General features: G+C 40.0%; 1 protein-coding gene and 1 pseudogene across 3 annotated transcripts in view; both read left to right on the forward strand.

The window, feature by feature from the left end:
- Positions 1 to 15,000, forward strand: part of LOC137978619 (uncharacterized) — a 61,504-nt gene that overhangs the window by 30,407 nt on the left and 16,097 nt on the right. For 2 of the 3 annotated variants that reach the window (XM_068825620.1, XM_068825619.1), the window contains 2 exons: positions 1 to 3,232; positions 4,217 to 4,354. The exon at positions 1 to 3,232 is cut by the window's left edge and continues 1,619 nt beyond it. In XM_068825620.1, the coding sequence (XP_068681721.1) occupies positions 1 to 3,232; positions 4,217 to 4,239 (3,255 nt within the window). In that variant the 3' untranslated portion in view covers positions 4,240 to 4,354. Of the gene's footprint in view, positions 3,233 to 4,216; positions 4,355 to 15,000 lie in introns of those variants that run through there. The other variant, XM_068825621.1, reaches the window with a different exon arrangement.
- LOC137979880 (monocarboxylate transporter 4-like) overlaps positions 12,453 to 15,000 on the forward strand; it is a 2,905-nt pseudogene continuing 357 nt past the window's right edge.

The following is a 15,000-nucleotide window of genomic DNA, read 5'->3' on the forward strand; positions in this document are numbered from 1 at the left end:
TTTGTGACAACCCGATCAGAAATAAACATCGCAGACAGCCTGAAGCATTTGCAACCCCTACATCTTGATGAAAATCAGGAAGAGAACTTGAAAGACATTCGACTATTCTTTGAAATGAAGCTGAGTCCTAAGATTGCGGTAGAGCAAAAAGATGTTCTCCTCACAAAACTGGTTGAGAAGTCTGAAGGCGTTTTTCTTTATGCTTTTTTCTTGATTGATCACATCCAAGCGAATTTTCCACTTCTTACAGCTGAGCAGCTGGAGAGCAGCTTACCGTTGGGTATTTCGTCCGTTTATCTTTCCCATTTCAAACGGTTAGAAAATGAACTTTGCAAAGAGCTGAAGATTGACGAAGACCAAGTATTGAGTTTTTTGTGCGCTTTTACCGCTTCCAGAGAACCTTTGCCAGTTGCGTTTGTTTCTAGACTGTTAAACCCAAATGGAAGGTCCAGACTTGCTCAGCGAAGGATAAACAAAGCAATCGCCTGCATCTCTTCGCTTTTGCCAGTTCGCAATGAGTGTCTTCACTTTTTCCACAAATCAATCAAAGACTGGTTGACGAATACCTCGTGCTATGGTCGACATGATTTCACCGTGGACGAGAAGGAAGGCCACGAGATTCTCTTCGACCTTTGCAGGAATGAGCTTGACAATATCAAGCGAAAGGGTGTACATAAATCACCCTTCATTGACACTGAAAGGTACGCCTTGCAACATGGTGTCCAGCACATGACTGAGCTGAGCAAATCGGGCGAAAGTCCAAGACCTTGTGATGTAGAAAACCTGGTTAATACCTATGTGACCGATTTGGAACTCATTTATGCCAAACTTTGTGTGAACAGCACATGTTCCTCGGAGGATATTCTCAGTGTTCAAAAGCATATTAAGCCAATTTTACTCAGTGAGCGAAGTCAGTCTCTTTTAATCTCTTTGCTAAAAGTGCTTAGAAAACACTCTTATCTGTTAAGAGACCATCCGCAACTTTGGTTCCAAAGTTTGATCAATGAAGGAACTCCTGAGCTATCATCTGAAGCTGCAATCATCCTCGAAAACAAGCTTCCCACCGTGCCGTACATGAAATACTTAGGCAATCAAGAAGAAAATGGAACGATTAAAGCGCGATTTTACTGTTCAGATACGGTGGCTTGTTTCGATGTTTCACCTGAACTGGACTACATGGTGTGCGAATGCCGCGATGGAACGATCCACTTGTGGTCTCTCGAGACTGCTAAATTGGAATGGAGGCGACCTTCCTTAATTAAGAGAGAGTTTCAATTTGCGCATCCTTTTGGTGATGTAGTTTCAGATGGAGGCGCGTATCGTAACGTAGATTATAGAATTTTGACTTTTTACCGTTCTGTGGTTTTTCATCCACGTGATAAGTCAGTCCTACCGGGGACCCTCAGAAGTGTTTACACTCTCGAAGGAGACTGCATTTCCCTTTATCCTAATAGTAACTGCACATTTTCACATTGTGCTTTTCCTACAGACAAAAGAATCATTTTAACAGACTGTTTTGATAATCCAAAAGAAGTTGTCTTGTGGAGTATGGAATCTGGTGAAGAGCTAAGGCGAATAACTTGGAATGATGTTATTACATCTTTTGCGGTGTCCAACGATGGTTCAGAAATTGCTTTTTCTGACGTGACTGGTTCTATCTACCTTGATGTGTCTAAAGGACCAAAACACTTGTTAAAGTGCGACGTGGCATGTGGTATGATGCACTTCACAAAAGACAGCGAGGCCCTGGTCTGTGGCTACCTCCCTTATAGGATAGAAGACGGCCTCGGATATGGTCAGTGTGGTTGGGTGTGTTACCGTAGCCCGATGTTTATCCTTCGTAGATTTAAAATTCCCTGGGCTCTAGTTCGATATGACTTCGTCTTGTGGCCCATTGAACCAAAGCCTCCGTTGGGCCGGGTGAAAAATGTGGGCAGTGTTTTTTCATCGTTAGTTACAGGATTCTACAAGTGGCTTGATAATGGAACAGCACTGGTTGGTAGCCCATCGTTTAAGTACCTCGCGGCAATTCATGTTGACTCGCTAAGTGAAGCGAATCGGCCTTTCACCAGACAAGTGGTCAAGGAAGTTGTATTTTCTTCTGAAGGAGATGTCATTTATTCCATTACCTCAAGAGATGAAAGTAGGGTCAGTGCGTTTCTAGTGACCGTACTCCGAATGTCAAGTCAAGAAATCTTGGTGGAAAAGTCTTTCACTTGCCCATCACTGTCGCTTGTCCCCGTGAAGGAAGGTGTTGTACTATGTTTGAAGGATAAAGTACCAGAGCTTTGGAATTTTGAGCTGACCGAGTGCATTCGACAAATTCCCAAACTAAAGGGAGCTAAAAAGCTTATTCGTTTATCAGATGAACTGATAGCCTGTGAATGGTATTGTCCTACATTAACACCTGAAGAATTCTCGGATTTTGGTTATCCAGCAGAGACAGAGAATTCCCTGGAACTTCATGCAGAAGATGACTTAATGGAAGATAACGAAGCTCTACATCATGATAACTCCACAGATGAAGAAACGTCAGACGATTCATCAACGACAGACACTTTTGCAGAATTCGGTAATTCTTTCATCAAAGTAATGAGTACTTTATTCTTTTGGCATTTTGTGGACATCGTCAATGTTACCAGTGGAGAGTGTGTTTCATCTATCAAGGCAAGGGCAAGTGATGACCACCATGAATTTGTTTCATGCAACAGTCAGAACCAGCTGTTAGTCTGCACCAGCGATGAATTTGATGATGGCTTTCTTCACGGGGAACAGCTAACTGTTACTTTACGAAACAACAACTCCTTTTCCTGTGTATGGGAAAGAAAAGCCGCGCGATACGACGAGCGTTCCTTTACGCCATATTTCATATTCTCCCCTGAAGAAGAATTTGTAGTGACGTGGGCTTCCTTCAGTTCAGGCTATGGAGTACACATTCTTGATGCAAAAACTGGAGAAACACAACGCACTTTTCTCAAAGACCAAGATGATATTGTTGATTGTAAGTTCGTTGTCAATGGCGAGTCTCTGGTTTGCTGCAGTAAGGACAACTTCCTTCGATTGTTTGACATCAGATCTGGTGATCTACTTAGCGTGCTAGACGTTGAAGAGCAACCCTGCTGTTTAGGAGCCTGTGTGGACAAGCCTCTTGTCGCCATTGGCTTATGGGGCGCCAGATTGAAATTCGTTCATGTCAAGTTGCCAAGTGACCAGGACGCTGAAGGGAAGAAAGGTTAGAATAATGGCTTAATGCTAGTGTTCTAAGTGATTTCCTGCATCACGCATGGCTGTGATAGTATGCCGCTATTAATAGCAACAGTACACGGAAGTTCAGTAAGAAATAAAGTTTTACACCATCTTTGTACAATATTTATCTAGGACACCAAAAAGGTGTTTTTAAAACACCAATTTCAATATATTAAAATTCAGCCTTACACAATTGACCTCAGCACGAGGCTCTGAAGAATAAATCTCACAAACTCTGTAGTTCTTCTCCAGATCCTCGTACTGAGGTCTATTGTTTTTGGCTGAATTTTAAGATATCGAAATTGGTCTATTGAAGTAGTAACAGTAATCCTCCGTCCATGGGAATTTTCCCCTACTTTGTCTACTATTTAATGTTCATCCTGTGTCCAACCTTCTTCTATATGTGGCTTGCGTTATTTTTAACTGTTTCCTTTCCTTTACGTTAGTATCCCACTGAGTTAGATACAATTCACGGCCCATTTTGCTTCTTCAAAAGGGTTGATAAGAAAGCGTTTTACTTCATGAATTTGTCTGAAATTTTGCTTTTTAACGTTTGTGAGAGTTAACATTATCAAGTAAACTCAAAACTCCAACATATGAATGTAAAGTACTAAAGCACTTCTCAGTGATTGCCAAGGAATACCTCTTAAGACTGGTAATTCGGTTTAAACTTATAATTAAGGCCTAGAATTAAAAACTCTCCGAAGGCAGGTGACAAGAATGGTGTAGATTTTACCCACTTACTTCAGTCTGTCATTTAATCCTGTATATTTTTGTCTTCGCTTTTCAGCTGTGCTTCCGTTAGTACATTTAAGTTTTGTTACCGCACTCTCTTGAACAGAAATTGGATGAGCGTAATCACACCGCCCAAATAAATATTTTTGAACTTGAGCAATCGATGAATTCGTCATCAATTTTAGGTGTTTAGCAGCTTGGGTGCCACTCGCATACATGTCTCTATCTTTTGCAGGTTTCCGTGACAAACAGAATTGAATTACACATGGATGCTATTCTCGATGTTGTCAGTTACTGGAACGTTTGAAAGCAAATTTCAGAGCGCGGCGGAGTCCACCAGCGTGGGATTAGTTTTGATCCAAGTTGAGTACCAGTTACTCTGAACATTTCAGATGGGAATATGTAAAGTAACTTTATAACTTTATAAGGGAATTAATTTCACATTAAACACTATTTATGTTCATATCTAAGAGGTAAAGCTATGTTAGAGTGATTCCTAAGGGATTCCGTGTACTATTATTATTATTATCTGTTGTATTGAATAGCTTTCCAGTTTACAATTTGTTTTGAAACTTGCTGCGGACAGTGTCTAGGCAACAGTTCCTGGACTAAAAAAAGAAAAAAAAAATGAGTGTTTCATTGTCTTAAACTGTAGAATTTTTTGGTGATTTCACAGTTCTGTGATATGATCCACTTCTGACAGTTGGTTAGCACTTTAGTAACATCTTTCTTGTGGGCTAGATCAGAGAGTTCTTTCTTTAGCGTGGTGTTGAAATCTCCCAGGAAGTTAAACACTATATTGGTTTGCTTGATCTCGTAGTCGGGATAGAGTTTTCGGAGACCCAGTCTTAAATCCAGGTACTTTCTCTTCTTACAATCGTTGCTATCGTTGATCTGTCCGATATTACATACAGTTCCTTCCACTAGGATGATAACTTTGTTCTTCTTATCAAAGATCGTCATGTCTGGCTTGTTTGCTCCATTCTCTGGCGCCCTATCTATATATAAAGGCGTGTCCCAGAGAATTTTAGCTTCGTCGTTTTCTGTGCTTGCTTTCGGGATCGCTTGTTTATACCACGCTTTGGAGTCGTCGTTTTCCATGTTATATACTGATAATAAGAGATGGTAAATCGGCCTTAACATTCTATCGTGTCTCGCCTTGTAGATTGTTTGGGCAATGGCAGAGCAGCCGCATAATAGATGTGGGACGGTTTCTTCTGCACTGTGGCACAGTGTGCACACTAAATCTAAGCCTTGTTCTTTTTGTTTCTTTACCCTGTAAACCTTTGTAGGGACGAGCTGTTGTAGAATACTGGTGTGCACACTTAGTACGACGTCCGGTATGTTTTTCCACTTCATGATTGGGTTGAAGTTGTCTTTAGAGATGTCGTTGTCTTTCCAGCGTTGAGTGACATAGTTGCCCAGCCATAGTTGTTCGGAGACTTTTTGTTTGTACTTTGTGTCTGTTGCCTCTTTAAGGGTTTGCTGAATGTACTTTGGACTACTGATCTTGAACAAAGTTTCCTTCTCACCCATTGTTACTGAGGTGGATTTGTGCTGTTCGTCGAATGTTACACCTACGTTTAATTGCTGGGCGTAAGTCTTGGCATCTTTTATCACTGATCTACTCTTTTTTGCTTCCTTGACGTCCTGAAAGGTTCTCACTACTTCTATATGGGGATCTTTACTGGTCGTGGTGTAGTGTGCGGTCTTTATCTTCGTAACTTTATACTGTATCTCTATTTCTTTGAAGCCTCTCCCGCCTAAATCTGGTGATAGGTATAAGATCGGGTTCGACTCAGAGTTGTGCTTGCCTTTGTTCTGGGCTATTACTGCTCGGGTCTTTCTGTCCAGTTCTTGTAGGTCTTCTATCGCCCATTCACTTGACCACATATAATATTGAAGAACTGGGTAAGCAAACGTGTTTGTGGCCTTTACTTTTCTTGGTATGGAGAGTGGGGAGGTCCATATAGCTGCTAGTCTTCTTAAGTACTCTTGACTGGCCTGCTCAAACACCTGTTTGTCTAATTGGTTGACATTCTGTACCTTACCGAGAAATTTGTAATGGTCTCCCTCTCCTAGTACTGGTATTTGGCTACCGCTTGTAAGGGGTAGGTTCTCGGTATTCTGGAGCTTTCCTCCCTTGATGGGGATCGCGGCGCACTTTCGAATTCCCCAGTCTAGGCCTATATCACCAAACATGCCTTCAAGTCTATTTGTCAAAGTAGTTGCCTTGGCTGAACTTTTGTGATAAGTCTTCAAGTCGTCCACGAAAAGGCAATGCGTTATCTTTGTGTTCTTTGCATGTGAAAGGCTGTACCCTTCTGTTCCCCTGACGTACCAAGCGATTGGGTTGAGGCAGAGAGTAAAAAGCTTAACACAGAATGCGTCACCTTGTGAGTATACCTCGCTTTATTTTAAGGGGACCAATTTCCTGGTTACCTGCACTTGTTCTTACGTGTAGAGTGATCGTCCAGCTCCTCATCACATTCTCTACAAAGTCTACTAGCTTTTCATTGATCTTGTGCATTTTCAGGACTTCTATAAGCCAAACATGTGAGACGCTGTCAAAGGCCTTTTTTACGTCAATCCAGGTGCAAGATAAGTTCTTGTTGTTCTTCGTAGCATCCTCCAATATTGCCTTGTCAATCAGCAGGTTATGAATGCACCCCATCGATCCAGGCATTCCTCCGCTTTGGTCCAGTTGCATATACTTGTGACCTGATTCATGGTGTTGTAACTCTGAGATGACAATCGACGTAATCAATTTGTACAGTGTATTTAGGCATGTTATCGGTCGGTGGTCAGCTGCTCCTGGGTTGTCTGTCTTGGGTATTAAGACTGTTCTTCCCTCCGCCAACCATCTTGGGATATGTATTCCATCATTAATAAATCTATTGATCGTTATGGCCAACTTGTTATGGATCGAAGTGATCTTTTTTAGCCAAAAGTTGGTTATCTTGTCATTACCAGGGGCTGCCCAGTTCCTTTTTGACTTTAAACATTGGTAGACTTTTTGGTCAGTAATAGGTACAGTCAAGTTCTCATTGTCTGGTATTGAATGGTCTAATGCATCGCGCACTTCATGTATCCATTCCACTTCCAGGTTTTCATTTGCTGGTTCTTGCCAAATCGGACCCCAGAAGTTTTTATATTCTTCTCTTGTGGTGTTAGGGCTGTCGAGGCCTCGGTTTACGGTCTTGTTGCTGAACTCCACTTTGTCAGGGTCAATTTCATTTGCTGTGAGGTTTCTCAAGTGTTTGTAGAATGATCTCTCATTTTGGTCGAACCAGCTGTTGATCTTTCTTCGCTCAAAAGCTCTGATCTTGTTCTGCTTTTCGCGTTTTTGCATCCGTATGATGTTTAACTTTCTTTCTTTAAGTGATGTTAGTTCTTTCAGTCCTAACTTCCTTGTTTTTAATTCTTTCTTCATCCACTTCCTGTTTTTCCATAGAGTTTTAGTCAGCTTTCCATTGCGTTTTGTCCTGTCTATTTCTGCAGTTACCTGTGAAATCTCTTTTCTAGTTTTACTCAAACGCTTGTCCATTAGATCAAGCCATCTTGGTTTTCTTTCCTTTTGCTGTCCGTCTTTGCGTTTTACATTTCTCTCCATCACTAAACTCCATGCCCTCGCTAGTGAATATAATAGGCAGTTCAAATCCCAGAGGCATCCAGCCGGGTCTTGACATGGATCTCGAGTTGTTGTTTCCGATGCTATTTTATTCAATTGCTTTAGTTGGAGATTATTTGGCTTCTTCTTGGAGAGTGTTTTTAGATCTCGATTTTTCCAGTTCCCTTCATCTTGTTTGATGTAGTTGTATGTTTCCAAAGCTTTTTGTTTGATTTCTTTGTGCTGTTCATCTAAATCTATTTCTGGACTTGGGTTCCTTTGTTCACGATTTCTTTGTATGGTGTTGCTTGATTGATCTTCTCTTTGTTCTCTCTGGTTGCTGATCTCATTTGCAATTCTTGATGAGGTTGTTTTGCTTGACTTGTCAATATGTGCAATTTTGTCTCGGAGATTTTGGGCAGTTTTACCCAAGGACTCGTAGCCCATTTCGTTCCAAATCTTGAGAGTTCATAATACCTTCCTTCTTTCCATTAGGTTTTAGTGGACAGTCCGGAGAGTTGTTTAATTCAACTGCTTTCATCTGACATGTTTGCAAATCCACACACATCTTATCAGTCCATTATTATTATTATTATTATTATTATTATTATTATTATTATTATTATTATTATTATTATTATTATTATTATTATTATTATTATTATTACATTTTGCCATTTTACAATAAATTTACACTAAATAATAAGTTAAGATAAGAAATATGGCGAGGAAACCTAAAGAAACCAGGAGGCTTATACGAGGTTAGTTTCCTCTCAAAACAGAAATAATTAAATAACACAAATATAGCGGAGCAAGACGTTCAGTTAGGTGTAACACAGGAGTAGGAACGAAGACTAAGGAAGGAATTAAAGGACATTAGCGTTGGAGTATTTTTAATTTCATAACTAAGGGTATTGAAAAATTTGGGGCCTTGAAAAGAGATAGAAAACTGCCCTATGTTAGTCCTGCAAAGAGGCAGCCGAAAAAAGGAAGCGTGTCTTGTGTTGTAACTATGAATACTATTATTAACAGAGAAAAAAGAGTCAAATTTAGGAGGGAGATTACCAGTACTAAAAGAGTACATAAATTTACCTAGTTGTAATAAGTAGATACTGGTTATTTTGAGAAATTTAAATTCTTTAAAAATTGGATCAGTGTGAGCATCACAACCGGACCTGCTTACTATCCGTATCGCCCGTTTTTGTAATATTGTTAACCTTTTCAGGTTACTTTTGTAAGTGGATCCCCAAACTAAATTACAATAATAAAGATACGGAAGAACCATAGAATTATATAAAGTACGTAACGAGGTTTTAGAAAGGAAATAACTGGATCTATAAATTATGCCAATAGATTTAGATATTTTATGTGCAACAAGCGATATATGGGACTTCCAGGAAAGACAGTCATTCAGTACAACACCAAGGAAGAGGGTCTCTGAGACTTGGGTTAACGCTTCCCCATTAATGGAAATGTCAAAATCATAGCAGAGTCTTTTTTGTCGAGGTCTAAACACCATAAACTTAGTTTTGGTTATATTAAGGGAAAGTTTATTTGCAGCAAACCAGGTTGAGAGCTTATTGAGTTCATTGTTTAAGATATTGTTCAAAGTAACCGGGTCCTTTTCAGAAATAAATAAGTTGGTGTCATCGTCAAATAAAATGGATTCTAGGCCAGAAGCGTCACAAAGGTCATTGACGTATATGATGAAAAATAGGGGGCCAAGAATTGAACCTTGTGGGACACCGCAGAGTATTACCTCAGGGAGCGATCTATGGCCGTTATATTCTACAAATTGTGATCTTTGATAAAAATAGCTTTTGACCCAATCCAACGCTAGGCCTCGGATCCCATAGTGTTGTAACTTGTCAAAAAGAATGTTATGATTCACGTTATCAAATGCTTTAGACAAATCAATAAATACTCCTGCTGCAAAAACAGACGCCTATCCAAGATCTTAACCTCGTAATCAAGAAGTCTAATGCAAGCTACCATTCAGAACTTGACGGTCAAGCTTAACAACATTTCATCTCTCATGTCCCAAGCTTGCAGTCGACTTCAGGAACCATGCACAGAAGCCCAATACCATCGAGTGAGTACTTTAATATCAGAAATGAATTCTCAGTTCTACCATGAGATTAAAGCTGTTAAAGACGCAACATTTGCTACTCTTCTTGATAAGGCGCCTTCCCACCATAGTACCATTAATCAAGCATCCATAACGCCTGATAATGATCCTTTCACAAAGTTTGAAAACAAGACGTCAACATGGACCCCTCCGGATGGCCAATTTTCAGCCATTGACCATTACATCGACCGTCGCCGCCGTAGTATTAATTCTAAAAACTACACAAGGCCTATGGTCGTTTCCAACCTACCGCAAGAGGAGAAGCAATTCCGTCTATTGGGACATGAAGATGTCCTAAGAGAAATCGAAAACAATGCCTATGCAAATTGTTGGGAGGTAAAGGAGGTGTATTATAGGATTTGTGCAAGTAGAGAATAATGAACTTCGTATTGACGTTACAATACATTGCTATAAGCCAGACTCATTCTAGAATTACTGCTTTGGTTGGAGTACGGTTTAGGGAGGGTTGGCACCATATACTGTGGTACCTATTCCCTCACTTGACCAGTGACATTTAATTCATTATTTTCTCAAATCCAGTATACATCTTGTTTACCCCTAAACGTTTTGCATAATTATTGTTTGCAACTTCTCCTGGGACATGAAGATGTCTCAAGCGAGATCGAAAACAATGCCTATGCCTGTATCCACCCCTGGTCAACGTTTTTTTGCTTATAATGGTTTATAATGCTTATAAGAAATATATTATTGCAATTTTTTTATAGTCAAATAACTAAAAGATGGAATATATGTAAGAATGTAGGAGTATTGGATGAAGGTCGATGTTTAAACTAGCGCATGACGTTTTTCTTAGACAGTCAAGAATATCCCGCAATGCAATAGCTTATCGTAAATATGTGTAACTTTTCACTTTTCAAAGTGACTGTAAGTGCAGTTTCTATGTTTCAAAAAACAAGCTATTTCTGGTGAAAGCGAATAAATGTTATATGTTTCAGGACATTAAGAAAGAGACATCAGTTATAGTCATATGGAAATAGATCAGGTATTTGTATCGACGGTACTCCCAAACGCTACTCATTATGGCTTTACTGTTGACGAAGTTTCTGCTTCAGATCAAAAGATGGAGTCCAGTGCTTTCTTGATCGATGCTATAAAAGGCATTATACTTCCAAATATTATGACAAGATTTAACCCTGGCTAACAACAGCTAAAGAAACAATGAAATATTCTTACAGGTTTTAACACCGAGGACAACCCAGAAAATCATTTTACAGCTTCGAAAACTACGTAACGTTGATAACTTATTAGCAAAGATTGTTTATCAAACTGAACTTGAGCTGGAAAAATCGCTGCTTAAAGTGAGCAGAGAGAGTGGGTGCCACTCGAGTATTCTATTACACTTATCTTTGTTCGGGATATAGTTGGCACCTAATATTTACGAATTATAAATCGGAAACAACGAAAACGCACTCGGATCTTTTGGCATTGAAATGTTTAAAATGTTACCTGGACTGTCACGTGATTGATACCTCTGAATTAAGAGAGGTTTTTACATGAGAAAATCGGTAAAGTACTGCTTTCGGAAAGAAAAAATATCAGCAAGTGTAATCGGTGAAAGAGTTTCCAGTCCTTGAATCTTTTCTGCAACTTAGCTTTCATATTCACTTTGCAATTTATCCCAACATAATTTTATTTATTAATTTTTCTCCGTAGCCTTTTTAAAGAGGTAGTTTATTAAGGCCCTGTTTGCAAGCAGATAAGGTAACCCTGCTTGTATGGTTATCCTTGCAGGAGAGTCAAGGGTAGCGCGGGTTTACAAGCAAAATTTCACAGGAAGGGTTACCCTATGCATCGCAAACACAATGGAAACTGTTAAAAAGTTGTCCCGGGTATAGGTGAGTTGTCCCTAGCTAGGGTTACCCTAGCGCAGGGACACCCTAGCTGCCTTGTAAACACGTCGATGAAAAAAAGAAGAAATGTTTGAGTGTTAGGGTAACCCTCTTTCCAGGGTAATATAACTCTAGCAATAGGGTTACCCTCAGTCCTTGTAAACAGGGCCTAAGGCAATATATCGTCGTGGTCCTTTCGCATTTATTTTAAACCACGTTATGGCTCACCAGTACGGTAATACTGAATTTTAGGTACCTTATGACTCGAGCATAATACATTTCGCAAGTCGTTTTTAAAAAAAAGGCAAAAGTGGACTTCGGTCGAGTTTTGCAAGTCATTCGAAAGGAAATTTAGTTTGATATATACACCCTTTTAATAAATCTAATATATGCCGTTTTGCGCTAATGACCTCGAAGTCTTGCTTTCAAATTCTATTCAGAAATGTACAAAGGCCCAAAAGTTTTCAGATTTCTTTTTTTTTTTGAAGCCTTTGTTCATTCCTGAATAAATTTTAAAAGCATGAGTTTGACGTCATTACCGGAAAACTGCATAATTATGTTAGACTTCCTCTCCGGCAATCAGAACAAATTTTAAATTTCTATTCATTTTACCCAAAAATTCGGAACAATTGTTTCGAGATATATTCGTATTTTGTTTTCTTCTTTGCTTCATTTGAACTGTTGATGTACAGTTTCATTCCCCGCTCTGTATGTAACGAAATCCGAATCACGAGTGAAAAGCACGAGTAGTTTTCACCCGTGATTCACCCGACTCCAAAACAAACCGAGTATTCTCGAGTATTCATTTAACACAAAATCCATCCGCGCCAAAGCGTCCAAATTTCAAGATCTAAAGCATTCAACACAAGTCACCGTGAAATTTATGGCCATTTCTCAGTTGTTTTGCTCCGCCGGTCCTCCTCGTAAACGTGACAGTCTGTGGTCATGGCTGGTCAGGCTGTGCTTGTGCTACGATGACTTGGATTTCATCGCTCGGGTTTCTTTTTAGCTTTGGAGTTTTCCTGCCAGTGTTTATGGATTATTTCAAGTCATCCAGCGAAACTGCAGGTAGGTAAATTAGTGGGCGTTATGTCAAGAGCTTAATTTGCCATAGCTTGGTACCGATTTCCAATAATCTCGTCAGTTTTGATCCAATTTTGTCAACTACATCGGAGACTGGCACTAACAACAGTTAAACCTCATACACCTTATTTCAAAATGGCCGCCATTTTAGTGTTCGTTTGTTTGCTTGCAAATTGGCCCTTTTGCCTCGTTCTTAAACTTAAAATTCAAAAGAATAGTTAACCTTGAACGAGGCAACAAGGGATAATTTGCCAACAATTAAAAGAATGCTAACTCGTACTCTATCAAGTTTTTTGTATCAGAATTTCGCGAGACACCGCGGTAAACACTATTGAAACTTATATCTTAAAACCAGATTTCTTAATTGACGTAACATTCATATTCTGGCAGTTTAAAGACCTGTTCCTAAAGTTCCGCTTTTTTATCAGGGAATCTTGTTTAAGAAAGACCGCCATGAAGTTTTTTTTTCTTTTTGTCTGATTATAGCATGCCTTGGTTCCGTTGCCATAGCATTGACCTTCTTCACCGGCCATTTTTCGACTGCTCTCATCTCTCGATTTGGCTGTCGCATCACGACTGTGATCGGAGGAGTATTCTGTGCCATGGGCTTGATAGCTAGTTCATTTGTTGAGAACATTTTTGTTCTCCTCTTCACTTACAGTTTTCTGTTTGCTGTGGGTTGCAGTTGCACATTTTCCGTGGGGCTGGTAGTATTGAGCCAGTACTTTAAGAAGTACCCAAAAGAAATTTTAGCCTCAATTTTTACCGGAATATATACTTAAGTACCAAAGTAAGGGGGGCCCGGGCCCCCCGGGCCCCTCCCCTAGATCCGCCACTGCACTATTCTAAAAGAACATGGAACGGACTTCCAGGTGTTGTCAGTTATAGCCCGGACGTCTGGTGTGATTGAGGGCCACAAGTTTATTAGCCTTGTCCTTTTCAAAAAGAAATTTGCTCGATACAACTTATGTCTATCTTTTTCTAACCAGCTTAGACCAGCACTGAATAACGAATAATTGTATTACTTAGTTACCAATCCCTGGAACTGATTTACCAGATAATCTAACCGTGCTGTTGCTTTCAAAACTTTAAAACGTACAATTGGGATGTATTGGCTCAGGAGCCCTTTTCAGTCAGTTTTTTAAATTCATTTTTTTGTTATGGCCACTAGCTATTTCACTGATTTCCGAGGACAAGAAGTTTAAACATAGGCAGATGACTGAACTTAACCAGGAGGCCAAGAGTAGGGGGAAAGCGCAGTGGCCTCATGGCTGGTGAGCTCGACTCCGGAGCGAGTGGTCCGGGTTTGGGCCCTGGCCGGAGACATTGTGTTGTGTTCTTGATCAAGACACTTCGATCACTCTTTTCTCCACCCAGGTGTATAAATGGGTACTGGCGAATTTAATTCTGGGGGTAGCCATGCGATGGACTAGCATCCCATCCAGGGGGGAATAGAAATACTCCTAGTTTCTTCATGCTTCAGAAACCGGGATAAGCTCCCGCCTTATGGGCCACTTGGCTCGTAAGCAGACTTTACCTACCTTACCAAGAGGAGGAGATTTCCTCTCCCATACAAGCCCTATGACTCAACCTTTGCGCGTATCTTTTTATGGCCAATCAAAATGACGTTATTGTTGGGGCCACGCAAGCACATTGCATATGGTCTCTATGGAGATAGCAACGCATTAACATGCATTAACACTGCACGTCCTTACATAAAGGAGTCGTAACGTCCATTTGCACATAACTGCCACCACCATCCAACATCTGCAGAACCAACAACTCCCAATAATGTTTATTTTAAAAGAATTATTTTCTTTGATTCAGTAAATCAATATGGCTACCCAACAACTGAATGAATTGCATGAATTACATGGTTTCAACATTTTTCCCAATCTTTCTCATTGCATTTATTTTTTCATTCATTCGTTCTTTCCTTTATTTATTTGTTTGTTTGTATTCTCAGGCTATTCATAATTCAATTTAAAGCAAACAGACCTTTGTTTTGAATTTTCCTTGGTCTCTCTTAGATTCGCTTTTCTGAGGACCTGGGCATTTCACCGAAGAGAGCATCAGAGTTGCTAATTTATTACGGTTTGTGCTCCGCAATTGGTCGTCTACTGGCTGGCTTTTTGTGCAGTCACCCAAGAGTGAACCCCTTTCACGTTTTTCAAGCGGCTGAGTGCATTGCTGGATTGAGTACAGTTTTAGTGACACTAGGAATCACGTATACAACGCTAATCATCTATATTGTTGTCTACGGGCTCAGTGATGGTTTCTTCTTCACTACTTTAAGCTTCCTTTTACTCACTGTTTCTCCTCATAAGACCGCAGCCGTTCTAGGTTGG

Source organism: Montipora foliosa, chromosome 12 (assembly GCF_036669935.1).
Source record: "Montipora foliosa isolate CH-2021 chromosome 12, ASM3666993v2, whole genome shotgun sequence".
Lineage (NCBI taxonomy): Eukaryota > Metazoa > Cnidaria > Anthozoa > Scleractinia > Acroporidae > Montipora > Montipora foliosa.